Here is a 26,448-nt window from a genome sequence, read left to right on the forward strand (position 1 = left end):
GTCACCTGTTTTAATGCACTTCAGACTGAATGGGGCCCCGTGTCTGGCGGCCCATCCGGAAGGTCCCTGTCTTGCCTGGCATGGGGCAGTTGGACCTCATTTTCCTCAAACCTCTCCAAGGGGACAATTCTAGTTAGATCCCAGGCAGCTGACTCTTTATTGTGGTGTGTTCGTCCAGAACGGTGGACGCGTAGGACTGGGGACAGATCCCCCCCAAGCCCCGGGCCTGTTGTGTGCAGTCTGGGAGTCTGTGCCCCTAGACCCGATATTCAGAGCTTGGCACAGGTGCACGTGTTTTTCCAGGATAGGGCTATAACTTTCATTGTTATCGGAAGGCTGTGTAACCCAGAAGGCCAAGGGCCACCCTAGAGCCAGCCCACGCCACTTCCCCAGTCAGGTGATGAGCGCCCCCACGCTGGCCGACCCCCCCCCCCCCCGGCAGCATCTCCTTTGGTTTTTCAGTGTCTCTGCGTCCCCCAGCCCCTCCACCTTGGTCCCCAACGTGTCATCTGTGGCCTCACGCCTCCCTGCTCGGGGCTCCCACACCACAGGTCCCTGGTCCCCTGAGCTGGGTGGGGACTGTTCCTGTGAAGATGAAACTCCGAGCTCCTCCTCTGCCCAGCTGCTTCCTCTCATCCGGCTTCCCCGTCGTCCCCGTGTCAGTCCTACCCCGAGGATGAAATGCCATGTAAGAAAAGGTGGTTTTCTCTAGAGGCTAGGGCAGTTTTGTTTTTTTCCTCACAGAGTGCCCAGAGGACTGAGTGGTCAGAGGTCTGTGGGTGGCAGCCACAGGGGCCCCCGCTGACTGCAGGGTGGTTTTCCTCTTTTGCAGATCAGCCAGTCGCTCGATGGGGAGCAACGGTGGACCACCTTTTTGTGTCATCTTCCCACCTCTCTGTAGCAAGAGAAATAACTTCAGCACTTCTTCAGTCATAATGATGAAACTGGTATTAACTGAATGGCAATTATGGATTTTTAACTCTAATTCACAGTAAACCAGCAAGCCATATGTTTAAAATCCAACCAAATATCGTTCTGTTTTGCTGCGAGTTGCATGCGATTGTGAGACGTTGCGAGCCACCTGTTTGTACAAAGAGGAATATAAGTTTTACTTGCCGCGGACCGCAGCGGAGGCAGAGAGAAGACGTCTTAATTTATCCTTAAAGATATATGATAGTATTATTTATATAGTTAGAGTACATATACACACACACACATATATTTTTGGTGGTGATGAGAATGGCTCCGCAGAATGCTGACCCGGAATCTATGCAAGTTCAGGAGCTGCCTGTACCCCTGCCGGACCTGCAGAAGCCCGGGAGCTCGGAGCCAGAGCCGCGCGACGAGACTACCAGCGAGGGCTCCATCGACCGGATTCCCGTGCGCCTGTGGGTCATGCACGGGGCCGTGATGTTTGGCCGTGAGTTCTGTTATGCCATGGAGACGGCCCTGGTCACACCAATCCTGCTGCAGATCGGTGAGTGCGGCCGCCCCTGCTCTGAGCAAGCCCGGCACGCAGGGTGTGTCCGTCACCTGGGCTCAAGTGTCCTCGGGCGCCCTGGGGACGCGCGTCCTGGGCTTTTCTGCCTTCATCCTGCTCTGACTGCTTCTCCTGGGCCAGTGGCGGGGGTGGTCCTTGGGTATTGATGCAAAATTAGGGGTTTGGGTGAGTGCAGTGGACACGGGTCAGTTCCCACTGGGCGGTGCCATCTCCTGAGGTACCCATCGCCCTTCCCCAGCCCTCCTGGATGCGGCCACCAGTGGTGATATCCTGGGCGAGCCAGGGACCCTCCTTGCCTGTGGCTCCAGTCCCTGCTCTGGAAGGTGAGGGTCAACACAGACCAGCCCGTCAGGCAGAGGCCAGCCCTTGGAGCAGTGCCTGGCGGTGGGAAGCCATGAATCGTGCTGTTCTGTTACCTTCTTCCTGTCATGGTCACTGCTGACCCACGTTTGAGTTTACGGTGGCCCTTAGGTGGCCGACTGATGGGCATTTCCAGAGATGCTGGATTCGGTCACACCGAGGGCAGCAGCACAAGTGTCGTGCGGAAGAGCTGCTGCTGCTGTTCCTTCCAGACTGCGGGGGCCTCCGGCCTGGAGCGTTTTGTCAGTGTTTCGTTCATTGTCTAAAGGAGTTCCAAAACCTGTAGTTTTCCAACTTCTTGGAGACTTGGGGAAGGGGCCAAGCTATTTAAAAGCTTAGTTTCATTCTAGAGTTTCACAGGGTGCTTGGTAAAATATTTTTAAAAACCTGCTTATTTTGTTGGTGGTAGACATGTTTTTCTCCAACCTTAGTAAACTATTCCGTGAGCCGTAACTCAGCCCCCTGTGCGGCTCAGTTAGGTAAGTGTAAGCGTCTGCAGCCTGCAGTGCTGTGAGTGGGCAGTGGCCCCGGGCCGTCAGCGCACAGGCTGACCTCCCGTTACCTTGGTAGCCCGTGTGTAGAAATATCGCTTGTACCGTGATTATTTTAAGTGCATACTCACTGTACCCGCCGTGCGTCTCGTCAGGTAACACTTTAGTAAAGCAGCACGCATAGCGCTCTCAGCGTTTAGGTTGCTGTGTGTAAACATGCTTTTCCCTCTGTAATCCATCCCACGTGTTTTATTTATTTTTCACCTTTAAAAGTGTTGTCCTGAGGACGGTCAGGACCTTTTTCTGAGAGTCGAGGAGGTACAGGTCTCCCTCCCGTCCTTTCAGCTCTGCTTTTATCCTCCGGGTTTATTCTCACGTTCATGAGTGCCCACTGTATGCCAGCGCTCCAGGGCGACTGTTACTCCCAAATTTGGTGATGGGTTCCGTGCATTATGGCTTAAACCCCAGCACTCCCACAGCTCCGTGGAAGTTTACACTTCTGGGGTTATGCGTCTCAGTTTCCATACTGCACAGTACATTTCATTGTTTGGTCTTGAGTATTTAATGTATTACTTATGACTTGCATAGGTTTTCCATAATCTGGGATAACACATATTATGTATTTCACTGTATAATACATATGCTACAGATTAAAGGTAGCTTTTGAAAGTTGTGGGATGTCTGTTCCATGTAAACTTCCAGAAATGACTCAAAATGGGAGCATTGTAATAAATAGGTGTGGCTGTGGCCGCCGACCTGACGGGGATGAAGGGATCTATTGTTGACCCTAAACATTACACAGGTCATGTTCAGGCTGAGAGCAGGACTCTATCTGAATAGAGGGTGTTTTTTGTAGGTTCATGGAATGGCACTTAATGAAAATTGTTCTTAGATGTGCTTCGATGGAGTCCAGACAATAGCCCGACTTATTTTTCAGAGTTGGTCTTTAATTACACTCAAAAGGGCAACATAGTGATCAAAATTTTGTCTGATTGAGTTGGAGTTTCTTTAAGAAGCTGTCTGCCAAACCCAGAGGTGCAGTGTCTGCTGTTGGATTGATTTGGTATATTAATAATGATTGAAGCTGAAACGTAACATTTCCCACTCTCAGTGGACAGTTTGAGCCGCTGGGTTAGATGTCCACAGGTGTGTCCACAGTCGAGACCAGGTACATTTTCATCCCCCAGAAGGCTCCCTAGTGGCCTCTCACATCAGTCTACGCCGCCCCCCGTCCCCCAGCAGCCATCACTAATCTGCCCCTGTCACAGTGGCCTTTCCGGGAGTTTGTAGCAGCGGAATCCCCAGTATGTGGTCTGACCCTGACCTGGCTGTCGTGATGGAGCTGCCCGCGCACTACAGGAGCCAGTCCTTCATTCGGGTTTAATGCTGACTCGTAGCCCCCTTTGCCTACCCATTCCTCAGCTGACGGGCCTTTGGGGGCTGCTGTAAATAAAGCTGCTGGGGGCAGTCACCCACAGGTCTTTGTGTGGACAAGTTCTGTTTCTCGTGAGTTAGAGGCCTGGCATTGGGACTGCTGGGTCGTGTGCTCAGTGAGGTTTCCTTTTATAACAAGAGGCCGTTCGTTTCCTCCAGTAGTTTGTGAGCCCGTGTCTTCACGTCCTCGGCACACTTGCGTTTCCCTAATGAATACAGTGGGCCCTCCATGTCACTGAGGGCCCACTAAGGGACTGGAAAGCGTCCTGGGATTTTGGTACCCGGCGGGGGTGGGGAGGGTCCTGGAACCACTCCCCATGGGCACCAAGGGACACCTGTACTGGTGTTAACATCTCTTCATGTGCTTTCTGGGCCTCAGATATCTTCTTAGGGGAAGTGTGTTTCAGATTTTTTGCTGATATTTTGATTAGATTGTTTTTCTTACTGTTGCAAGATTTCTTTGTGTATTCTTGAGAAAAGTCCTTTATCAGATATATGTTTGCAAGTGTTTTACCCCAGTCTGATTTCTCTTTCATTATCTTAGTGGTATGTTAACATCAAAAGTTTTAAATGTAGATGAAATCTAGCATGTCATTTTTTTTTCTTTTATTCTTTTTTGTTTTCACTAAGAAAGCTTTGCCTGACCCAGGGTCATAATAATTTTCTCTTAATGTTTTCTTCTACGTGTTTTATAGTTGTAGCTCTCACATTTCGGTCTGTGCACATTTTGAATTTTTGTGTACAGTAAGAGTTGAAGGTTCTCCCCGCCCTGTGGCATACAGAAATCCAGTTGTTCCAGTGCCACTTGTAAAAAGACCGTCCTTTCCCATTGAATTCCATGGCATCGTTGTTGATGATTAACTGACCCCCTATATGTGAGTCTGTTTCTAGACTGTTCTAGTCATCCTGTCCTCAGTACCGCAATGGCTTAATTACTGTATCTTTTTTTTTTTAAGGAGGGCGCAGCTCACAGTGGCCCATGTGGGGATCGAACCAGCAACCTTGGTGCTGCCTGCACCAAACTCTAACCGCCCGAGCTGACCGGCCGCCCCAATTACTGTAGTTTTATTTTTCATCTTAAAATTAGGAAATGTAGGGTCTCTGACTTTGTTGTACTTTTTAAAACTTGTTTTGGCTATTTTAGGTCCTTCACATTTTCATAGAAAGCTTATAATTAGTGCTTCAATTTCTACCAAAAAAGCCTGCTAGATTTTTATTGGGATTGCATTGCACCTACGGATTAGTTTTGAGAGAATTGACATTTTAATGTTGAATCCTCCAGGTGATAAAACAGGGTATGTTTTCTCCGTACATTTAGGTCTTTAATTGCTCCTAGGAATGTTTTGTGATTTTCAGAATACAGGTCTCACACAGATTTTAAGTTTATCTCTAAGTGTTAAATTGTATTATGCTATTATACTGTTTTGACTTTAATTTCTGATTGTAAATCACTATATATGGAAATATAAAAATATTTGTATGTATTGACCTAGTAATCTTGCTAAACCTGCTTATTATTTCTAGTAGCTTTTGATGTCTATAAGATTTGTCTCTAAGATCTTTTCTGATGCTGGTCATTTGCCTCACCTCTTTACTCCTTTATCAGTCTGGGTAAACATTTATCAATTTTATCCATCTTTTCCAAGACTCGTTTTTTGTTTCATTGATTTCTCTATTGTTTGTCCGTTTCCTGTTTCGTTAACTTATGCTTTTCATATTTTTCTTCTGCCTACTTTGATTTTAATTTACTCTTTTTCTAGTTTCTTATAGTCCAGCTTAGAACACTGTTTTTTAGATTTCTCATTTCTAATAAATAAAATTGCTGTTACACAGAGGGGTCAGGGAGGAGGATAAGTGGAATCCCAGAGACAGTGGGGACCTGCTGTGGCCAGCGGCCTCTGAGATGGTCCCCAGTGTTCCCACCACCTGGTTTTCATGGCCTGTGGGATCCCCTCTTCTTGAGAATTTTCTTTGAACCAACAGACTGTGTCACCAGTGAGAGGATGTCACTTCATAACTAGGTTACAAAAGCACAGCGTCATCTGGTCCAGAGGCTCTCTTTTGCCCTCTTGGCTTATACACTTTGAATAATCAAGCTGCCACCTTGGGGAGACCCTTGGGGCTAGAAATTGAGGGGGCCTCCAGCCAGCAGCCGTGGGGACCTGAGGCTCTCCGTCTGGGAGTCTGCGAAAAACCGAGTCCTTCGTCCCTCAGGTGAATGAGCGCGGCAGCAGGCTTGCCTGGCTGAGCCCTGGGAGAGACCCGAGCCAGACCGCCTCACACGGCTGGGCCCGCGGCCTGCGCCGCCTCCACGGGGCACGTGATTTGTCACACAGCAGTAGGTAGCTGTTTCCCCCTTTGTAGTTGGAGTGTCTCTATTTCCCTATCACCTGCGTAGTCATCATGTTAGGGGACGGTGGGGAAGTGCTTTAGAAGAAACTTCTAACCGCCTGACATTACAATTGTATCCTCAAACAATAACAAGTCTGCCCTTTCCCTTCGGGAAGGTTGATGCCCCAAAGAAACATTTCCCACTGAAAATCAGCTGAAAACGGATGTTACTTGAAAATCAGCTGAAAAAGCTGAAAACTGGGGGAAGTAAGTTTGAACTCTGCTGTCACAGACATTAGTAGAAAAGTTTGTAAGCCAGGAGCAGCCGACTCAGAGAATTTGCACGTGACCGTTCGTCTTGGCCAGTTTACTGAAGTGTTAAACTGGCACCATTGATTGTGGGTGTGCTGACTGATAGGAGTCAGTGTGTCGGCTTCTGTTGTTAACGTGCAGCAAGTGGCCCCCTGACTGGCCCCCAGCGTGTCCCCAGACGCGGTGCAGTGCCCCTTGTGGCCAAGTCCCTTCTGCTTGTGGCCCATCACTCGCGGCCGGACTCCTGCGGGAGGCTCACTTGGTCTTTGCAGAAGGGACGAATGAACGGATGACTTGTTGATGAAGGGGAGGTTGGCGTCTTAGACACCCAATACGTCCCCGTGCTCTTGTCACAGCCCGGAGATCTGATTTCTTCTTGGGTGCCGCCTCGGCCCCGGGCGTGGCACGTCCTCGGCTCGGCCCGCGTGTAGGAGGCGCCGTGACACTGCAGTTGGTCAGGGAAGATAACCTTCAAAAGCCTGTGCTGCTCACCAGCTCCTTGTCCAAGAGTGGACGCTCTCGTGGCCGCGCGTGCGCGGGGCCCCACCTCCTGGAGCCCCCCGAGTGGAGCTGCTGGGGAAGGAGATGCGTGTGTGGGTCTCCGCGTACTTGGTGGCAAGCTGTTCTGTTTCCTGACAGGGGAAGCAAGCAGTAGGATTTGCCGTTACCGTGCTTCTGGCTTTGTAGTCCTAAAGCCGTCCGTTTATTTGCATAGAAGCCGTCTGTCCTCTGCTGGCGCTGGCCGGTGGGCGGTGTGCTATGCAGAGCCCTCCACAGGGGTCTCTAACCTGAGTTTGGCCCCTCCATCTGGCATTCGAGGTCAGCTGCGTTGGGGGAACTAGTGATACAGGGCTGGCGTTTGGGGACACAGAGCAGGGAGATGTCCTGCCACCCCACAGCCGCCCAGCAGGGAGGATGGAAGGGGAAAAGGTCTAGGAGATGCCTAAGTGTGTGGGGCCCCGGTGGCAATAATCTCGATGCCTGGAGCAGCTTTTATTGTGGTCCCAACAACCCAGTTAGGTGGGAGAGCTTGTCGCCTCCCCTGCTGGTTCTCCACCGACCGTGTCTGGTGAACGCAGTGTTGGTGAACATGGGGGGAGCTCTGCAATCTCCCCAGGAGGTGAAACACTGGCCAGAGTCAGGAGTGAAGGACATGTGGTCTTGGATTGGAGACGGTGACGAGTGAGCCATGGAGTTCCTAGCAAAGGGACAGCAGAGCTGCCCACCGGCCAGTGTCGCCCGTCTGCCGAGCCTCACCATCACCGCTGGAGGTGGCCCCCACCCCCTGGGGCTGTCCCCAGCCGTGGGCACACCCTACGCAGCTCACACTGTCGCCAGTACCCCGGACGCGGGCTCTGAGGGCTGACACGGTAGTTCTGTGGCTTACTGAAGAGTAGTGACCCTTTCTTCATCTGTATTTTCTACTTGGTTGGAATAATTCGTTTCGTAATTGAACGTGTCACGATGTACTACGTGGCTTCTTCTGAAAGCTGGCCAGAAGTGTTTGGCGGGGGTTTGGTGCTTCCTCTCAGAGTGGACTCGCTTGGCTTTGAACTTCCATCATGTCACATAACCTGGCCTGGGACCCTGGCAGCCCACCATGTCCGCTCCAGCTTTGTGGCAGTGTTTACAGTGCATGAAGTGATGACAGCTGGAGTCCGTATTTCAGTGAAGATTCAGCTTTCTGTGCTGTCCGCCTGTGTGAACGCAGCCCAGGGGAGATGGGTGGGGACACTGGGCACGGCCTCGCAGAAGGCCACCTCGGGAGGCCACCTCACGTGCTCTGTCGCCAGCTGTCCCAGGAGCCAGGGGGGAGTGACTAAACTCACCAGCAAGTGAGGGAGCCTAAACTGAGCCGAGTGCCTGTTACCTGGGGCACTCGTGCTGTGGAGCTCCAGCGGGTGACAGACCAGGTCAGTGGTGTCCTCGTGAGGATCTAAGTTCTTTTGCCAAGCCGGGTATGGGGCAGTGTGGTGTTCTCAGTGCCGGGCCCTACATTGTTATTTGCAACTGTGTTTTTCTTGATCTAAACGTCCTTTTTAGGGAGATCATGTGGACGTATCATAAGCAGCAGCCCAGCCCGTTCCTCATGATGTGTGGAAGCAGCTGGGCCGGCCGGAAAAGAGGAGAGTGTGCGGAACCACGAGACCTGAATTCCAGCCTGGCCAGGTGGAAGGGAGACACCTTTCCAGTGGCAGAATAATAATGATTCCAGTATTTATTTTGTTCTATTCGTTAATTTTGTTTGTCACATTAGTTGCATTATTTAGAAGAATCTGGGTTTTTCGATCACATTCTAACTTGTCATTGCTAGTTGTGCTGGTTTATGTTTCTTTCACAGTCAACTTGAATTTGGGGTTTTTAGTTTTGCTTGCAAGTTGTCTCCTGCAATCCCCGCAAACTACACATGTGGTGACAGACTTGGCAGGATTTGTCTGTTTCTGTGCCCTGGGGATGAGGAGGCCGGACCGTTTGCACAGCATCTGTGAAGGAGAGTAAAAGACGGGGTCTGGGCCTGCCCAACCGTCTGGCTTCTCCCTCAGACCCTGGAGCTGAGGGGCTCTCCCACAGGGAGTTCAGTCGTCACCCTTTTCCTAAAGAGGTGAAAACATTTGGTGCCAGTTCAAATCGAGACCTTCTGAACCAGGCAGTGTTTGTGTTTCTGTCCCATGGAGTCTATGCTCCTGGTGCTCAGGGACGCTGCGGGGCTCTCCTGCCCCCAGGGAAAGGTGTCTCCCTCCCTCCTGGCCAGGTTGGAACTCGAATTCAGGTCTCGTGGTTCCGCACGCTCTCCTCTTTTCTGGAAGGAGCCTCGAGCCTACAAGCCAGTGGGGTTCTTGCTGCTGGAAAGTCAGAGGAGGAAAGACGGCTGTCAGGTGGCAGAGGAAGAGGTGGTGGGTGTGACTGAATACAGGGGCCGGCAGGTGTGTGCGCGCGTGTGTGCGCGCGGGACCGCGAGCAGCTGATGAAGCGGGTGTCTCAGAGTGAGAACCAGCTGGGAACGCGGGGTCCGTCTTGAATGTCTGGCAGCAGCCTGTCCCAGCCCCTGGAGCAGACCTGCCTGGGCTTGTTGCCTGCTGGCGACGTCTGTTTCCATGTAGCCTTTGCCCTGGACAGGGGGAAGCCTGGGCTCCCCGGCCACACACACTTGGTGTTTTCCTCTTGGTTCCGGAAGTAGCCATGGGGGAAAGGGAACGTCACTTGAAGAAGAAAGGATGTCCTCCTGCCTCTCGGTCTGCCTAATGAGCTGGGCTAACCCGAGGACCCCAATTCCTCTCCTGCTTGCCGCCAGTCGTGACCGCTGAGGCATCCAAGAGTGAAGAGTGAGGAGGGTTTATTTGTAGGAAAAGCCAGGTTTCATGTGGTCTGTCTCATTCAGGAGGTAGGGGAAACTTGTTCGTCATGTATATGTCTATTTAATAAAAGCACCCGACATTTCCATTTTCCACATAGCTTAACGAGAATCAGGCTCCTAGGATGTGATTTGGTGGGACCTGAAGATCACCTTTTCTTCTGTGGGAAAAGCCTGCCCTTTAAAAGCCTGCGTTAAGGAGAACTTTAGAAGTTTAAAAGCCTTAAGTGCTGGTTGTTTTCCTCCATTCCCTGGATTATGCAGGCGCACTGGCGGCAGAGCCTGGTGCAGCAGGAGCAGCAGTGGGACGTGAGCCAGCCAGCAGCCTGGCACCAAGTCGTCTGTACCCCTCGGAAAGCCAGACTCAGCCCTGGGCCTGCCTAGGAGCTCAGGGTGACAGCCCAGCCCTCGTAGGAACCCGGCCCCGACTCTAAGCCGTCTGCCCTCTCACGCAGCTGACTCCTTGTGGAGTGTTTGAAACCCGCAGGGCAGCGCCTGTGAACACAGCTCGTTGCCGAGAGTTGAGAAGTAGCCAGCTACATCCCATCTGAAGATGAGTCTCATTACTGCACGTCGGGTGTGTAGACATGTGCTTAAAGGGGCTCTCGAGGTGTCCTCGCTGAGCACGTGTACGTCTGCGCCCTCCCAAGTTTGCACACATGTTGCCAAACAGGTGACCTGCTGTGAGGTCCGCTCACCTTTCGTTTTCCAACGTGGAACTTCCAACAGGTGCGTTTAAAACTCAGCAGCAGCTGTTGGCGATGTTATTTAACGCCCCCTGCCTGGGAGGTAGCCGGTTATTTTATTTTCCTAGTAGCCTTCTGCATTTCACGTCCACCTGCGGTCTTTGCAGGAACTCCCCTTGTGGAACGGCACATTGAAAAGGGTCCGGTGAGATCTGTTCTGTGTGGTCTGAAGGTTCTGGCAACCCAACAACCCTGTGCCGGCAGCACTCTCGGTTGGTTTTCCTGCTTTGAAAAAGCAGGCCCAGCAGCTAGCTGCTCCGTGTTCTTTGTGCAGGAAGAATTCCAAAGGCATGCCTGCCGTTTCACGTGGCCACATTGTCACAGCAAACATTTGTAATGCTGCGTGGGCCTGGCGTCCCCCTCGCCTCATGGCCCAGGCAGCTGAGCCCAGAGACGTGGGGTGAGTCACCCCAGGTCCCCCAGTGCTGGTGGCAGGGATCGTGCTGGCCTGGACTCTGCTTCAGCTCAGCTGTGGGCACCCTGGTTTGCACGTGGCGGCTGGGGTAGGACGGAAGCTGCGTCGTTTAGGGATGTTTCAAAGAACCATGTGGCCCTGCTGGCCTGAAGTGACAGCTCAGGGAGGCTGGAGACCTGGAAAGTGGCACGTGGCAGAGGCGTGAGTGGTGACTCTGCACCAATGCCCAGGCGTAGGCGACAGATGGCTTGGCTGACAAGGGACTTTGCAGCCGTTACCCAAGCTGAGGTGAGGCCTGCTGGCCGTTCAGCCCCATAGCAGGAGGCTTTAAGGAACACGGCCCACCCCTGGGACAGCATGAGGACCCGCGGTGTCACAGCGGGCAAGGGAGTCCCAGGGTGTCCAATTCTGTGCCCTTGTGCAGTGCCACCCGGGCAGTACTGGGGTACTCTTCTCTTCATGGAGGGTCGTTCCATTGGTGAGAACAGGTTGTAGTGTGTGGGTTTTAATTCTGTCTCTGGCTCTTCCATTTTCTCCAGCTGAAAACCAGAGCAGGTGTGGCCTCTGTCCTTTGCCATGCCCCTTACCTGACGCTTCTTCTCAGATGGCTGGAAACTGGCGCTGTACTAGCCTGGAGGATTGTAGCGGAAGGCTCTCTGGGGATGGTTTTCCCTTCCTAGCACTTGGCTCAGCCCGTGGCTTCTCTTCGGCAGTGGGTCTCAGCCCTCAAGGGCAGGCGCAGGTCTCCTCTGCTCCCGACAGCGCCCTGGGTACTGGGCCTGCTGTGGATACCCCTCAGCGAGCCTCCTGCCTGGGGTAGGACTGGGGTGCACAGGATGTCCCCAGGTGGGACGTACGGGACGATTGTCCAGCGGTCAGTCCTTCCCTGTGTAGAGAGAGTGCTGGGCTCAGTGCCACTGCCCCCTAGAGCGAGGGCTGCACCCAGTGCAATCTGCTCTGTGGGGCCACGGGCCTGGAGGTGCCGAGAAGGAGGGGAAGGTAAATGGCCAAAATTGGAGGGGCCTTTAAGAGGTCAGTCTTAGTGAAACGATGTAGGTACGAAGGGCAAGTACTGCATGACTCCCCTCGTGGGAGGTCCCCAGAGCGGTCAGGTCCATGGACAGAAGGTCGACGGTGGGGGCCAGGGGCTGCGGCGGGGGACTGAGTGTTTCATGGGGCAGTGTCCGTTTGGGAAGGTGACCGAGTTTTGTGGGTGGATGAAGGTGACAGCTGCACCCCGACGTGAATGTGCTTAGTTCACGGAACTGGGCACTTAAACATGCTGACAACGGTCAGTGTCCCGTTAGGGACATTTTACCACAATTTTTAAAATGTAAGAAAAATATTTGGGCTTTACATAATATCCAACTAAACACTGCGTTTCCTGCTGCTTAGAGACTAAGGAAACCTGAAGAGTGACACATGGCCCGGGCAGGGAGATGGCAGGCTGCCCGCCCTTGTCCAGTGGGAGAGAATTCAGGACACATGTCGTCCTGCCTGGGGGCCTGCAGTGCCCCCCAAACACAGTCAAAACCAACTGTGGGAAGCCAGCAGCCACCAGAGGGGCAGCCACGACTCAGGGAGGACGTGGGCACGGCCTCCTGAGTTTCGACCAGAGTAACTGGAAAACTTCTGTGCAGGGCTGTTTTGTTTGGCGTGGGAAGTCTGAATTTCCTTGCGTTTCAGATCATTGTATTTTAGAAACAATGCAATGTCAACTGTAGTCATTTTTCCCAAGGAGTTATGTGACTGTATTCTTTCATCGAACTCTGAGCCCTACCTGCCTGGCGCCAGGTGCCGTGCCAGGCGCGGGAGGTGAGCTGGAGCAGCCAAGGCCCAGAAGGGGACGCAGACTCGGGGCCAAAGGGTGGGTGTGAGAGGGCGAGGGAGCGAGGGCTCTAGGTCGGGAGGCCTGGGGGGCGGCTGTCTGTCTGGGCAGTGGCGTCGGGGCGTGCCTGTGCGGGGTCTCCTTCTGGCCTGCGGTGAAGGTTGTGGTTTGTGGTCTGGAGAAGGACGGGTAGAATACCAGGCGTTGCCTGCTTTGGTGAAGGCAAGCATGGGGGTCAGTGGCCAAGGACAGCGGCTACCCAACTGAAAAGGGGGGCCGGAAGTGGGGAGGCTGCACTGAGCAGGTGGAGCTGGGCCGGGTAGGTACGAAGAGTGAGTGGGGGTCAGCGCGTGAAGCGTGTGGGGTAGTGTGGGCGGTGCGTGAGGGAAGCCGTGACCGGCGCAGCAGGGCAGACGTGCGCAAGGCCCGTGCAGAGGCCCGTGCGAGACCTGGCCTGGTAGGCGGGGGTCCGATCACAGCAGGTCTGTGTGCTACTCCAAGGAGGTGACTCAGAGACGGGACACAGTCTTCCCTTTTTCAACATTGCGCATAGACCACTGGTAAAGCGTCAACAGTGTGTTAATAGTAAGCGGGCGCTATGTCTCATCCTAGCAGGTTCCAGACTTACTAGATCATGACAGTTTTCAGAATTAAAGTGACAGAGCATGAACCATGGACACACGTGGATTAGAGAAGACAGAAGAACTGCGTCTGTGGAAACAGGGTAGAGTGTGTCCACAACAGAACATGCCCCAGGGGGTGAGAACATTAGCTGTTTAGTCTTATACAGACACAAGTGCCTCTAAGCGTAAACAGGATTCATCTTAGGGCCAGGACAGGTCGTTTGCCCCCTTTTAAATGAAGAGTGGCTATGGGCGGATCTTACAGCTTGTAAACTGTTTTGAGACCATCACAGAAAGGAACTTGAAGAAACCTCAACCTAATGGAAGTAACTTTGTTAGAAATACTTTATCTACAAGTCTAGATGGAGCCGAATCACAAAATGGGAACTGGGGGAAACTCCAACTTGGCGTTTCCCTTTGAGGTAGTCAGGGCTGGACGGGAGGAAAGGCCCAGCGCTACTCGCCGGACACCTGTGTGTTGGGTGGACCTTGGCCGGACAGACGGAGGCGAAGAGTCCCAGAGCCACCCAGGGTGGCCGCTCTGCTCAGGCGTACAGTGTGGGGGAGGCAGCACGGGAGGGGTTGCATTGTTTCGTCAGTTCCAAGCAAGGCCCATTTTCCTTTGGATTCCTTGTAGACTCCCGCCCCGCCCGCGTCCATTTCTCTGTCACTGTAAATCCTGACGGTGAGCCTGGCTGCCTGTGGGATGAGTGTTCTGGCCCGGGGCCCCGGGGTCCTGACTGGGAGCACTTCCTGTCCTCTGCCACCCGAGGCAGGGCTGCAGCCCTTCCGTCCTTGCAGGGTAACGAGGGTGTTGGCTCCCTCCCCGCAGTCGCCACCATGAATCCATCCTTCTTTTCTTCGCGGTTGTCCTGCCAGATGGTGACGCCGGAGCACGACTGAGCCACAGCCAAACCAGAAGCAGTCTGTGCAGACACAGCGCACAGGGTTTGAGGTGCTTGTCAGGCGCCCTGTAACTGACACTCAGGATTTAGACCCGGGCCCACCGGCCTCTGCCTCTTACTCGGTTCGGCTAAGTGGAGAAGGGAGAGGCGAGGAGCACAGGAGGCGGCTCTCACCACTGGTTTCCTGTTCCTGTCGGTTGGGGTTCAGCAGGTTCCTGGGTGAGACGCCGGGGACGTGCCCAGCCCTCGGTGGCTCCTGGTGCATCTCCAGGCCCGAGGGTTTCACCTTCCGTGGGAGGTGGGCGTCCTGCATCGGGCACCACAGACAATGACAGCTTCTGTCCTCGGGGGGGCTGGCCAGCACCTAGAGGAGGGACGTACACGGAGCCCGCTCCGCGGTCACCAGGCAGGGTAACCGCTCTCGGCTGCCGGGAGGGGGCCAGAGCTGGACCTGGTCCGGTGCCGCGGGCTGGGACGTGGCCTCCTGTGTCGTCGGGCCTGGGGCACCGGGGGCCCTGCCTGCCGGCTGTGCAGGAGGGTGGGACAACCTGTCCTGACCACGCTGCGTTACTGTGTGACCTGGGGGAGTCGCCGGTCCTCGGCCCGGGTGTCAGCATGATCCGCTCTGCACTTGGACTTGCCCCCTCACCCCCACCCCACTCCCGGCTGAGGCCTCTGGGCCTTTTCCAGCCGAGGCCACGCCTGCCCTGTGTCCACTGCTCCGGGTTGGTAGTGTCCTTGGCACTTCTTTGGCCACCTGTCACAGTTTGTCCCCCACCCCTAGCAAGGCTCTGTGCTAGAGCACATCTTCCTTCTGTCCTCTTACTCGTTCACGTGAGCCTAGGGGGCCTCTGCCAGGCAGCCTTCAGCCTAGAAATGTGGAAGTGAGGGGTGTTCTTCAGGAAAGCAGGCAGGTACGTCTGCAGAGTGAAGGTGGAGACTGAGAACACTAGCTCAGACTTTAAGTAGACGTAGGAATTGCCCTTTGCCTCCTGAGGTCATGGGTCGTGCAGGTCACTCGGAGGGTGGCACACGCTGCCCGCCCTCCCTCCCCCGCAGGGGAGCTGTGGCCCCTGAGAGACGTCCAGGCGGGAAGTCCGTTGTGCTTGGTGTGGGTCCCACACAGCATTGCAGGTGGACGTCCGCGGGAGTCCGTCTCCAAGTCGGCCCCTTGCTGACCCCGGCCGCAGGGAGTGGCTGCAGGCGAGGAAGCAGGGGTTCCCCACTTGTGTCTACAGTGGGGGGTGTGGACGGCGATGGCGTTGGCTCTGGTGGGCAGTGGGCTGGAAAGTGACTCCTGGGCTCCTGCCAGCGTGATTGGGTGCTGGGTTAGGGGACCCCAGAGCAGGTCTACACCTGGAGTGGCAGATAGGGAAGTCGGTGCTGGAAGTGGTGACTTTGAAGAACTGTTCTCCCCCAAGGCCTGGGTCTCAGGAAAACGTGCACCTCGCGGATGGCTGTTGGCCTCTGGAAGTTACCGAGCTGTGTAGCTGTGAGAGGCAGCAGGGACTTGCACCGCCCTTGACCTGTGGGTTTAGGCAGGAGCAGCTGCACAGGCCCCATGTTTTCTGCTCTTCAGGAAGCTTCCGGAATCTGAAGCCAAGAGCCAAGCAATTGCTTACGCATCTTAGGTAGTCACTGCTCTGCGTCATCACTAAGATGTTTGCTTCCTGCAGCCCTCATTTCAAAGAGCTGTGGGATGGGTGGCTGTCTTGGTGGTTGGGGTGGGGAGCAGCCGTGCTCCGGGGGGGCTGCAGGCGCCCCAGGGAGGAAAGGCGCCCCCAGCTGGGCACCCGAGGAGCAGGAGGCTGCTTTCCAGCCAGCCAGCGGGAAGTGCACCCCACTGGGCTTTTGAGGCTCCCCTTATGTAAAGGACCAAGCCCCCATGACCAAGTTGTTGGGGAGCCCGCGTGGGGTGCAGGGCTGGCAGTGGCCGAAGAACACTCATTTTACCAGAAGCAACACCCTCCGAATCCGCCGGAATTTGCTGAATGAGCCTTCAGTCGGTTTGATGGTGCCATTTCTAAACGTTGCGTCCACCGGCCGTGAGCCGTTCTACAGCAGCACAGTAATCCATAAGGGACCTTTGGGGCTCCCTTCGCTGTGGTCCACTCACAGAGAACACATGTGAGTGAACTCGGCTGTTGGGTGACATCTGTGTCACACGGTTTTCCACTCAGCACTGTGGTCGCCGTGTCCCTACCATCAAGAGGACCTGCCCCCACCAGGCTGAGATTCTGGGGACCGGGAATGTGTCATGATCTGCATCACTGTTGAACGCCAGTGTCCGGGGAGCACAGCCGGCTGTGGGGACACCTGTATGTCATTCCTCTGCTCCTAGGCCCGCCCAGGCCCCTGGAGAGTTCTGGCCCACACACCTGGGCCATTCCTTCTCACGTAAAATGGCCAGGTATTGCCGTTCCAAGTGGAGCCCCAAGAAAGCACCTGAGCTCACCTCCCTTTCTTTTCATCCCTCCTCCCTACTTCCTGTGGCCCGGGGATTCTGGAATGTTCCTTGCCGCGCTGTGGCCCTCCCTGCAGCTGGAGGAGGTGTCTGCCCCTGCTTGGCCCTGTACAGACCCTCCCTGCTGGGGAGGGTTCCCTGGGGGCCCTTGCACTTGAGCTGGGGGCTGCCTGTCCCTGTCCTGGACCTGGGCCTGTGCCTGCCTTGAGGACAGGGCGGCTACTCCTCAGGGGGACCTCCTCGTGATGGGTTCCCCACGGGGTTCATTGACGAGAATGCACCAGGGGTTACTCAAGGCTCTGGAGCATTTCCCACGAAGAGCCAGCTCTCAGAGTTGAATGTCATCGTGAAATTCGCAGCTAAGCACATAAGCACGTGTTGCTGTGGAGGCTTTGTCTGCTGAGGAAAGGAGCATGAGTTCCTATGTCCATTGTAGGTCTTTATTTACAGCAACCTTTGCCGTCCCCTGCCACCCTCCCCCCCCAGAAGTACAGTTTATCAGAAAAGACGGAGTGAATGGCAGCCATCGCGAGTGCCCAAGCGTGGCCGCCGTCACCCATGACCTCACAGTCTTTGGACAAGCGGTGACACTCTAAGCATTTCCTGTGAACAGGGAGCCTTCCTGGTCCCACCATTGTTGTTCAGAGTTTGCCTGGAAGAAAACAAAAATTATTTACTACGAACCGTGCTGTGTTTGTTTCGAGCCTGGCTGGGAAATGCCACGTTCTCGATGTCCCAGCGGCAGCAATGCCGGGAGTGGGGACTGTTCTCACTGTCACAGGGGCGCCAGGATGGGCCTCGCTCACGCCTCCTGGGCGGCTTTGGGGATGTGATGGGAAATGGTTATTTTTCTTGCCAATGTGCTTAAACAAAGGAAGCCATCACCAGTGTCCCTGTGCCGTTCCCGGCTCCGGGAGCCCTTGTGGGGCCGGGGCTGTTGCCCCTGCTGGTCCCATAGCTGTGACCATGGAGCTCAAGTGCAGACAACTTCCTGGTGGGCTGGCACTTTCTGTGCAGCCTAGAATTTGCTTTCAGAAGAACGGGAGAAAAAAAGGAATCTAGAAGCTACCTACCGTTGGTCCTGTTCGCTCCTCCTGGCTCTCTCACCTTTCTCGGCCTGACCTGCTCTGGTCTTCTGGTCTCTGTGGCCCCCTCTGCAGGAGTCCTTCCCTGCATCCCGTGTGGGGGGCGGGCAACAGTGCATGCTGAGCGGGAGGAGGGCCAGGCTGGGTGGTCCTAGGGGCGTGAGGGGGTTTGGGCACCACTGGCCCCGATGTCTTCATGCAGCACGGTGTTGCTGCAGGCCAGGCACTGTGCCACATGAGCTGTGCCTGTGCCAGCACGCTCTACCCTCATGGGGCTTTCGGCCGGCTCACTGATGAGGACGACCGGCTTCTCCAGTGAGATGAAAGGTAGGCAGCACTGGTGACCTTCGCCCAAGAGGGCAGGTCAGGGGAGCTGCGGGGCAGCCAGCTGCTGTAGGTGGAGGAGTGAACGGGAGGCGAGGACCAGAGAGGTTTGTACAGGGAGCGGAGGGGGCACCAAGACGGCAGAAAAGGCACAACCATGGCTGCCGTCAGCTAGTACAGGCTGGAGTGAGAGCGTCCCAGCGGGCAGGTGGAGGAGAGGCAGGTGGGCCGAGGGCACTGAGCCCTGGGCGGGTGGCACCGTCTCCCTCTGTCCCTCGGGGTTAGGGCATTGCTGAGCTGGTGACGGCTGCCCAGGTTCCCGGGGAACCTCCGAAGCAGGCTATCTGAGGGCCCCTGCATGCAGCCCCTCCACGTCCTCCTGACGCCAGTCTGCTAACGGTGGGTTTTCCAGGCGAGCGGGACACGGGTTTGGGGTGAACCGCTGACCAGCACCCAGCTTGACCAATTTCCTAATGAGTTTCTAAGGTTTGGGTTTAAATAGTGTGACCATTGTTATTTCGGTTACATACCGGTGTTCAGAAAGAAGCGACAACTTCACAATTCACGTGTGTGAAGCCTGTGCCTGGAAGCCACACCCTCCCACTGTCAGTGCCGGCCAGATGACTTCTCTGCGGCTCAGGGGACCGTCCACAGAGCACAGGCTCCCCTGCGGCCCCCATGCGTACCCCCCACCCCCACATTTCTGCTCAGAGAGGCCACCTTCCGCAGACTTAGGAGAGGGAACAGCTCGCTGAAAAGAAGCTGTTGGGCGGCAGGCGTTTCCAGCCTGTGGCGAGGCGATGGATGGAATAAAGCAGGATTGCTGCTCTCGGGTGGCTCCCTGGAACTTCAGAAGCCGTGTGTTGGGCGTGTGCACTGAGCCAGGCTGTTACCTGTGCTCCCCATGTGGTGTAACCTTGCGAGAACAGCAGCAGCTCTTTGGGTGAAGTGCATGATCCCGGGAATAGAAATGCCACTTCCCGAAGCGGAATTGTCTCATGAGCCTGTCAGGTGCTGTGAAGGCCGAGCTGCCCAAAACGTGGGCTGCGACGTGAAGGTCCCTGTGGGCCCAGTCAGTGCCACCAGGTGTGTCCTGGGTGTGAGCTGCACAGGGAGCTGTCCAGGGCAGGGCCTGGCCTCTGCTCAGACTGTGGTCCCTGCGTGTGGCGTGGGAAGCCATGTGTCCCAGGGTGCCTTCCGTGGAGACGGCATGGGCTTGGCGTTGGCCAGACCCTGGTGTGCCCCATGTTTGCTCAGCAGGCGGGGTGGGCAGTGGGCATTAGCTGGCAGAGAGCAGGCAGCCGGGGCAGCGGGTGGCCTTTGGCCCTGTGTGGTCAGTCTTCAGTTGTTCCCTGTGACGCCGAACCTCGGGCCTGCTGCGTGCGTACGGGATGTTGGTGAGGGAGGCCGTGATTTTGGACAAACAGCCCCTGGTGACCAGGCGCCGTGGCCTCAAAGCTTGGTCGTAACTGCAGGAACGACTGCTCGTGGCCAGGAGGAAGTGCGTTGCCACTGTCGATGCCGTTCCCGGTGAGGCCCCATCTTCAAGGAACAATGTGGGCCGTGCAGTTTCCTCTCTGCCCATTAGCAAGGCGGAAGTGGGGCTGACGCCAGTGAGTGCAGTCAATCTGTCCGTAAGGAGCCGTCAGTGGGCAGGCCCTGTGTGCCGGCGCCCTGCACCGTCCTGACGCGAGCCGGCCCTCCTTCTGCCCCTTCTTCATCTGAGAGCTCCCTACCCTGCAGGGGGCGGCTGGTCCACGGGTTGGCCGTGGCCCGGGAGCAGTCAGCACGTGGCCCAGGGCAGGAGGGTGGGCTCTGGGAACAGATGCCAGGTTCAAGCCCGTGGGGTCACTCACCATCTGAATAAGCAGGTCTGTCTCAGCCTCCGTTTTCTCAGTAATGTAACTGTGGTGCACGCCGATGAGGGTCAATGCAGTGCTGTCACAGGATGGTCACTGGCAATGGGCCATTGAGGAGCTGGAAAGTGGGGTGGCCAGGTGAGCTCAGGACATTGGGAGCCGTCCCGTCCACCAGCCCCCCCACCTGGACTCCCCCGCCGTCCATCACTTACCACATGGGGTGGGTCGTGTGTCTTCCTGCATGGTTAGCCACGTGACACGTGTCGCCTCTGTGGGTCTGCTCGTGCCCATTCTCCCCAGGACTGGAAGCCCCACGGAGCCGGGGACCAGGTCTGGGTGTGGCTACCACAGCCCAGGGCAGGTGCCACAGGTCAGAGGTGTGGTGTGTGCTTATCCCCCTGCACTTGGCTGCGTGGTGAGAGCGTAGCTGTGAGCAGGAGCCAAAGTGACGCGCTGCCAGGAGGTGTGGGCATGTGTGTGGCAGGCGGCAGAGGAGGGCGGGAGCTGCTCGCTCGGTTCAATGGCGACTTTCATCTCACTGGAGAGGGTAGGTGTGTTGGGGTCCTGGTGTCTTGGAAGCTTTGGTAACACGGGACAGACTGCAGGCCTGGGGGACAAGGGAGCTCCTGAGACGAGGTGGGTCAGTCACAGCCAAGGACGGGACTGAGGCCAGTTAGGTCAAGTCTTGGCCTCTCCAGCGAGATGGGATAGCTGAGGTTTGGCAATCGGTGGGTTCCGTACCAGGCGACGAATAAACCCGCCCTGCCCTCAGGGATGCAGTGTTTCCAGGTGGTTCAGAAGGTACAGAAATGCAGCCGCAGTGAGCACGGTTTGGGTGGGTGACCCCTTTGGGGTGTCATCAGGGGCTGTGCAGGGAAACGCAGAGCATTCTGTGTGCATGAAGTGGAAAGGCTGGAACCCCAGGAGAGAAGACAGGTGTGGCAGGGAGGCACTGCGTGTGTGTGTGTCTGTGTGTGCACACATTGCAACTCTGCAAGGAGCCACCGTCACCAGCCTGCTTATCATTTATTAGTAAAGTTGTGACATGTTTACAAAGCCCAACAAAGGTAAGAGTCCATGTATATTGGGGTAAGAACGCTTTCCATCCCTTCTGAAATTCTGACTGCGCTGCACACACGAAATCGTTGTCAGGGAGTCATGTCTGAAAACGCGGTGCTGTGTCTTGGAGTGTGGGCAGTGTTGGTGTGACCAGTGCAGGTCTCGCTGTCCCCTATGTCTAACTGATGATGGGAGGTGAGGAACCTGGCTGGCGGATAAACCATAGTTCGTCAGTACTCAGCAAGCTTCTCATTTCCTGCAGCACCTGTCGTCCATTCTGCTGGCGTGAAATAGGACAGAACCCACATCCTGAAGCTCTGTGCCCCAGTGCATGTGGCCTGAGCACACAGACGTCCTAGTGGGCACGTTAAGTGCCTTTGAAAGGTGTGTCCCTCCTGCTCTGCACTGAGTTCCTCTGCCGACACAAGTCTGTTTTTCTTCGTAGTTCAGCATAATAATATTCTGTTTCTCCGTGCCTTTGGCGGTATAAAATGTCAGCCAAATGAATCGCCAGCATGCCAAAGCACCTTCTGTTTTTTAAGTCAACTTTTCACTGAAGTAGAACATGCAGGGACGTTCAGGATCGAGGTGTTCAGCAGGCTGGATTGTCACCAGTGACCCCCACCCAGGTCAGGAACAGAGCAGAGCAGCCCAAAGGCCCCTGGCTTCTGCCAGCAGAGACCCCTTTCGCCGCTTTGCACGTCATAGAAACGGAACCTGCGGTGTGTGTTCTTCTGCGCCCAGCGTGTGTGAGATTCAGCTGTACTGTTGTGTGAGGCTTGTTCCTTCAGGCAAATATGTGAGACTCGTTTCTCTGGTCCCCGGTTTCGGCACTGGGTTTGTGATAGGCGCCAGAGTGGGGGATTGGTGGCACGTAGACTTTGGAATCAGGCAGCCCTGGATTTAAGTCCCGGGGCTCCCAGTTTGTCGCTGTGTGATGCAGGGCAGATTGCCTAACCACTCTGAGCCTCAGATTCCCCATCTGTAAAATGGGCACAAGGGCTTTGGTTGACTTCACATGTCCGGGTCTCGCAGAGGAGAGCCGCTACCCTGACGAGCCTCTGGCGGCGAGGGGGGCTGGGGGAGAGGGTGTGTGCCCAAGCGGCACCGTGTCCCCGTGCTTCTGGAGCAGACGCCGCAGAGTTGGCCTGGGCTCTGCCCGCCCGCGGGTCTGACGGCCGTGTGTCTGTTGCAGGCCTGCCCGAGCAGTACTACAGCCTCACCTGGTTCCTGAGCCCTGTCCTCGGACTCATCTTCACGCCCCTCATCGGCTCGGCCAGCGACCGCTGCACTCTGAGCTGGGGCCGGCGGCGGCCTTTCATCCTCGCCCTCTGCGTGGGCGTGCTCTTCGGCGTGGCCCTTTTCCTGAATGGCTCTGCCATTGGTGAGTGTCCTCTGCCACGCTGGGCACCCCACACCAGTGGCCGAGTCCTGACTGGGGATAGCCTTTCACTCAATAAAATATGTTCGGTGTTAAATAATTGAGAGCGGCTGGCCGTGGGACAGGGAGCCTCCCGGGCCAGCCCAGCCCCTTGGTCCCGGAGCAGCCGAGCCGAGCCCTTGGCCGCCCGGGCGGCGGCCTGGCAGTGGGCACACTTGGCAGCGCTGGAGCCGGGCCCCACGTGGGAAAGCCTTAGGAACCTGTTCACAGGGAAGCGTTTCCTGTTGTGACCCATTTGTTTTTCATGCGTATCTGACACCACGTCCTGTTTCCAGCATTATTTCAGAAATTATCTTTTCCTTTTTTTTTTCTCTCTCCTTAGACTTGGTATTGAAAATGTCCAGACCTAGTTTGATACTTGTTTTTTTGTTTCATGTATTCACGGTTGGTTCTTTTTGTTTTGTTTTGTTTTTAATTAGAGCAACTATGGGAAAATAGTTTTTGCCCTGAGGGCACTCATTAAAAATGCTGAGAACAAAACCTTGTTTTCTGGCAGCGACTTTTAAGAGGAGAGAGGAGGCTCGTCTGTGTTCTGACACACGTGAGCTTGCCCCAGGTCTGCCTCCACTCCGGTGCAGGCAGTGATGCCGCAGGCTCAGGGAGAAGCCCCAGAAAACCTTTGGGCATAGCGAGGGCCCCACTTCTCAGGACGTGGGAACAGAGGCTCTGTGGGGACGTGCTGGGGGCAGGAAGGTGCTGTCACCACACCACGACCTCCCTGAACTTCGCCCCTCGTGCGGGGAGGCTCCCCTCCCTCCCCCCCGGCCTCATGCCCCCTGATCAGCAGGCCAGGGTGCCGCTCCCCTGTCACCTGTGCGTTCGGTGAACACTGACCAGCAGACGTCCCTGGAGGCCCTCGGCCGAGCGGGCGCACACACGCACCTCCTTGCGAGGATGTGCCGGGGAGCTGACGTGAACCCGCACCCAGTGGTGCTTGGCTGGGCGTGTCACACGTCCTCCTTTCTCGCTGATGCTCCCTTGGGGCTCCCAACACAGACTCCCCAGTGAAGGTTGTGTAGGAAGGACCCTTTTCTCCCTTTTTAGTTACAAAGTAAAAAGGTAAGTAAGCTCTTGGAGGTTCACTGAACAGCTCACGTGAGTGGGGAGGAAAACACTCCTGTGGGCAACACGCCTCCTGGCTGTGGGCGCCCGTCTGCCCTCAGTGGGAGCCGAGGTCTGACGGTCCGTGTGCCCCACCAGGTCTGTCCCTCGGCGATGTCCCCAACCGGCAGCCCATCGGCATCGTCCTCACGGTGCTGGGGGTGGTGGTCCTGGATTTCAGTGCTGACGCCACGGAGGGGCCCATCCGAGCCTACCTGCTGGACGTCGTGGACAGTGAGGAGCAGGACATGGCCCTTAATATCCACGCCTTCTCTGCCGGTGAGAGTGCCCCCCACCCCCTGACAGGGCTGGGGAGGCTGCACTCAGGGCCAGCGCCCCGGACCAGGCTGGGCCTCCACGCCCTGCCTGCCACCCACCTCGGGTGCCCGCAGCTGCGGCCCAGTGACTGTGGGCAGGGCTGTGGGTGCCGGGCTGGCCAGCTGGCCTCTGTGCTGCTCACTCCCTGCAGGCGGTCAGCTCTCGCCTCTGAGCGGAATGACCCCTTCCTGAGCCTTGGTCAGTTAGTGCTGGGGGAGTCAGGTGGGGCCCCCTGTTTCCCAGCCTGGCAGTCGTCTGCTCCAACCTTTCTTACAAAGCAGGAATCTGTTAGGTCAGAATTCCAAACCAGGGTCAGCTGGAGTTTCTCATTGGGCCTTTCCCACCGTTTTCATCGGGCCTTTCCTACCTTCCAAAAATGAGTGTCCTGACTCATGTAACTGGGTGGCGGGCCTGGCCCCCGACGGAGGCCGAAAGCCCTTCCAGGCCTGTCCTGTCCCCCTGCCTCTGGAGTCGCTCACTGGCCACGTCTGTCCCCCCCCACCCCACCCCGTGCCGCCCACAGGCCTCGGCGGGGCCATCGGCTACGTGCTGGGCGGGCTGGACTGGACGCAGACCTTCTTGGGCACCTGGTTCCGGACCCAGAACCAGGTGCTCTTCTTCTTCGCGGCCATCGTGTTCACGGTGTCGGTGACCCTGCACCTGCTGAGCATCGACGAGGAGCAGTACAGCCCCCAGCAGGAGCGCAGCGCGGAGGCCCCCCCGCACCCCCCCACCCTGGCCGCCGGCGGCTCCCTGTTTCCCGACGAGGTGCAGTCGGAGCACGAGCTGGCCCTGGACTTCCTGGGCATGGACCTGGTCCGCAGCAAGAGCGACTCGGCGCTGCACGTGCCGGACTCGGCGCTGGGCCTGGAGCCCGAGCTGCTGTTCCTGCACGACATCGAGCCCTCCATCTTCCACGACCCCTCCCGCCCCGGCACCCCCCACGGCACCAGCCAGGACCTCGCCAAGGCCACGCCGCCCTGCCTGTCCTCACTGCTCAGGGAAACCGCCCAAGAGGACGCCACGCTGCTCGATAATCACTTGAACGAAGCCAAAGTCCCCAACGGCAGCGGCTCCCCGCCCAGGGCCAGCCCCAGCAGCTGCCCCCGGGTGGACGGCAGGCCCCCGACTGTACCGGGTGCCCTGCGTCGGCGCCGGCACGTGTTCCGCCGGCAGGCGTCCAGCACCTTCTCCTACTACGGCAAGGTCGGCTCGCACCGCTACCGCTGCCGGCGGGCCAACGCCGTGGTGCTCATCAAGCCCTCGCGCAGCATGAGCGAGCTGTATGACCTGCAGGCGCGGCAGCGGCAGCGCGCACGGCAGCGCCACCAGAGCGGGGCCACCAACTCCAGCGGGGACACGGAGAGCGAGGAGGGCGAGGGCGAGACCACCGTGCGGCTGCTGTGGCTGTCCATGCTCAAGATGCCACGGGAGCTGATGCGGCTGTGTGTGTGCCACCTGCTCACCTGGTTCTCCGTCATCGCCGAGGCCGTGTTCTACACCGACTTCATGGGCCAGGTCATCTTCGAAGGGGACCCCAAGGTGAGCGCTCGGCCCCCACTCGTGGCACCGGCAGGGGTGGCACTCACGGCCGGTCATGCGGGTGGAACAGGAGGGGCCGGGGAGAGCTGGGCAGTGGTGACGGACGGCCCGCACACGAGCTCGACACGGCCTGGACGTCCAGGCCATTCCCCCGGCCCCTCGTGGAGCCCCAGCACCGCATGATGCAGGTGGGCGGCTCCCGGCAGGCAGCTGGCCTGTGTGCACCCATGCCATGGCCAGGGCCATCGTGGGAGCCTGGGAGGTGGGTCAGACACCAAGGGCCCTCCCAGGGCAGGAGCACGTCCGAAGCCTGAACTGACCTGGAGCGGTCAGTACTGTCGCGGTCTGGTGCTGCCGCGTGCCAGGCTGCCCCAAACTCAGTGCTTCAGTACTGATCTGTTAGTACTTGTGGCCAGGCTCAGCTGGGAGCTGCTTCTGTCCCCTTGGCGTAAGCTGGCTCACACCTGCGCTGGGTCACCTTGGCTGGGGCCGGGGTGGCCTCAGCACAGGCTCTCGCCTTCCCCTCCGTGCCGTGTAGCTGCTGGGCTCTCAGCGGGCAGAGGTGGGAGCTGCCAGGCAGCTCAGGCCGGATCCAGGGAGGAGGGGGGCTGGGGGGCAGACACCTCAGAGGCTGACCTGGCTGGTGGCTGATTTTCCTTGCAGTGCAGTGTTTTACCACCTTTTTAAAAACAAACAGCTTGCCTGCAATTGAGATGTAAAATAACTTCCTGTGCCTGGAGGACATGGCAAGAGGTCCCTGTCCCCTGATCCCTGTCCCCTGATCCCTGTCCCCTGAACCCGTCTCATTTCTGCAACAGGCTCCCTCCAACTCATCCACCTGGCAGGCGTACAACGACGGTGTGAAGATGGGCTGCTGGGGCCTGGTCATTTACGCGGCTACCGGCGCCATTTGCTCAGGTACGCGATCCCCGAGTCACCCCGAAAGTGCTGGCAGAC

The 26,448-nt window shown here is 56.8% G+C and overlaps 1 protein-coding gene across 1 annotated transcript in view; it reads left to right on the forward strand.

Moving 5' to 3' along the window:
• SLC45A4 (solute carrier family 45 member 4) overlaps window positions 1-26,448 on the forward strand; it is a 52,181-nt gene that overhangs the window by 17,548 nt on the left and 8,185 nt on the right. Inside the window, exons 3-7 of the mRNA XM_081071078.1 lie at window positions 833-1,477; window positions 22,285-22,473; window positions 23,731-23,910; window positions 24,473-25,491; window positions 26,310-26,409. Coding sequence (XP_080927204.1) covers window positions 1,234-1,477; window positions 22,285-22,473; window positions 23,731-23,910; window positions 24,473-25,491; window positions 26,310-26,409 — 1,732 coding nt within the window. The 5' untranslated portion in view covers window positions 833-1,233. The remainder of the gene's footprint in view (window positions 1-832; window positions 1,478-22,284; window positions 22,474-23,730; window positions 23,911-24,472; window positions 25,492-26,309; window positions 26,410-26,448) is intronic.

Source organism: Rhinolophus hipposideros, assembly GCF_964194185.1.
Source record: "Rhinolophus hipposideros genome assembly, chromosome: 13".
NCBI classification, from domain to species: domain Eukaryota; kingdom Metazoa; phylum Chordata; class Mammalia; order Chiroptera; family Rhinolophidae; genus Rhinolophus; species Rhinolophus hipposideros.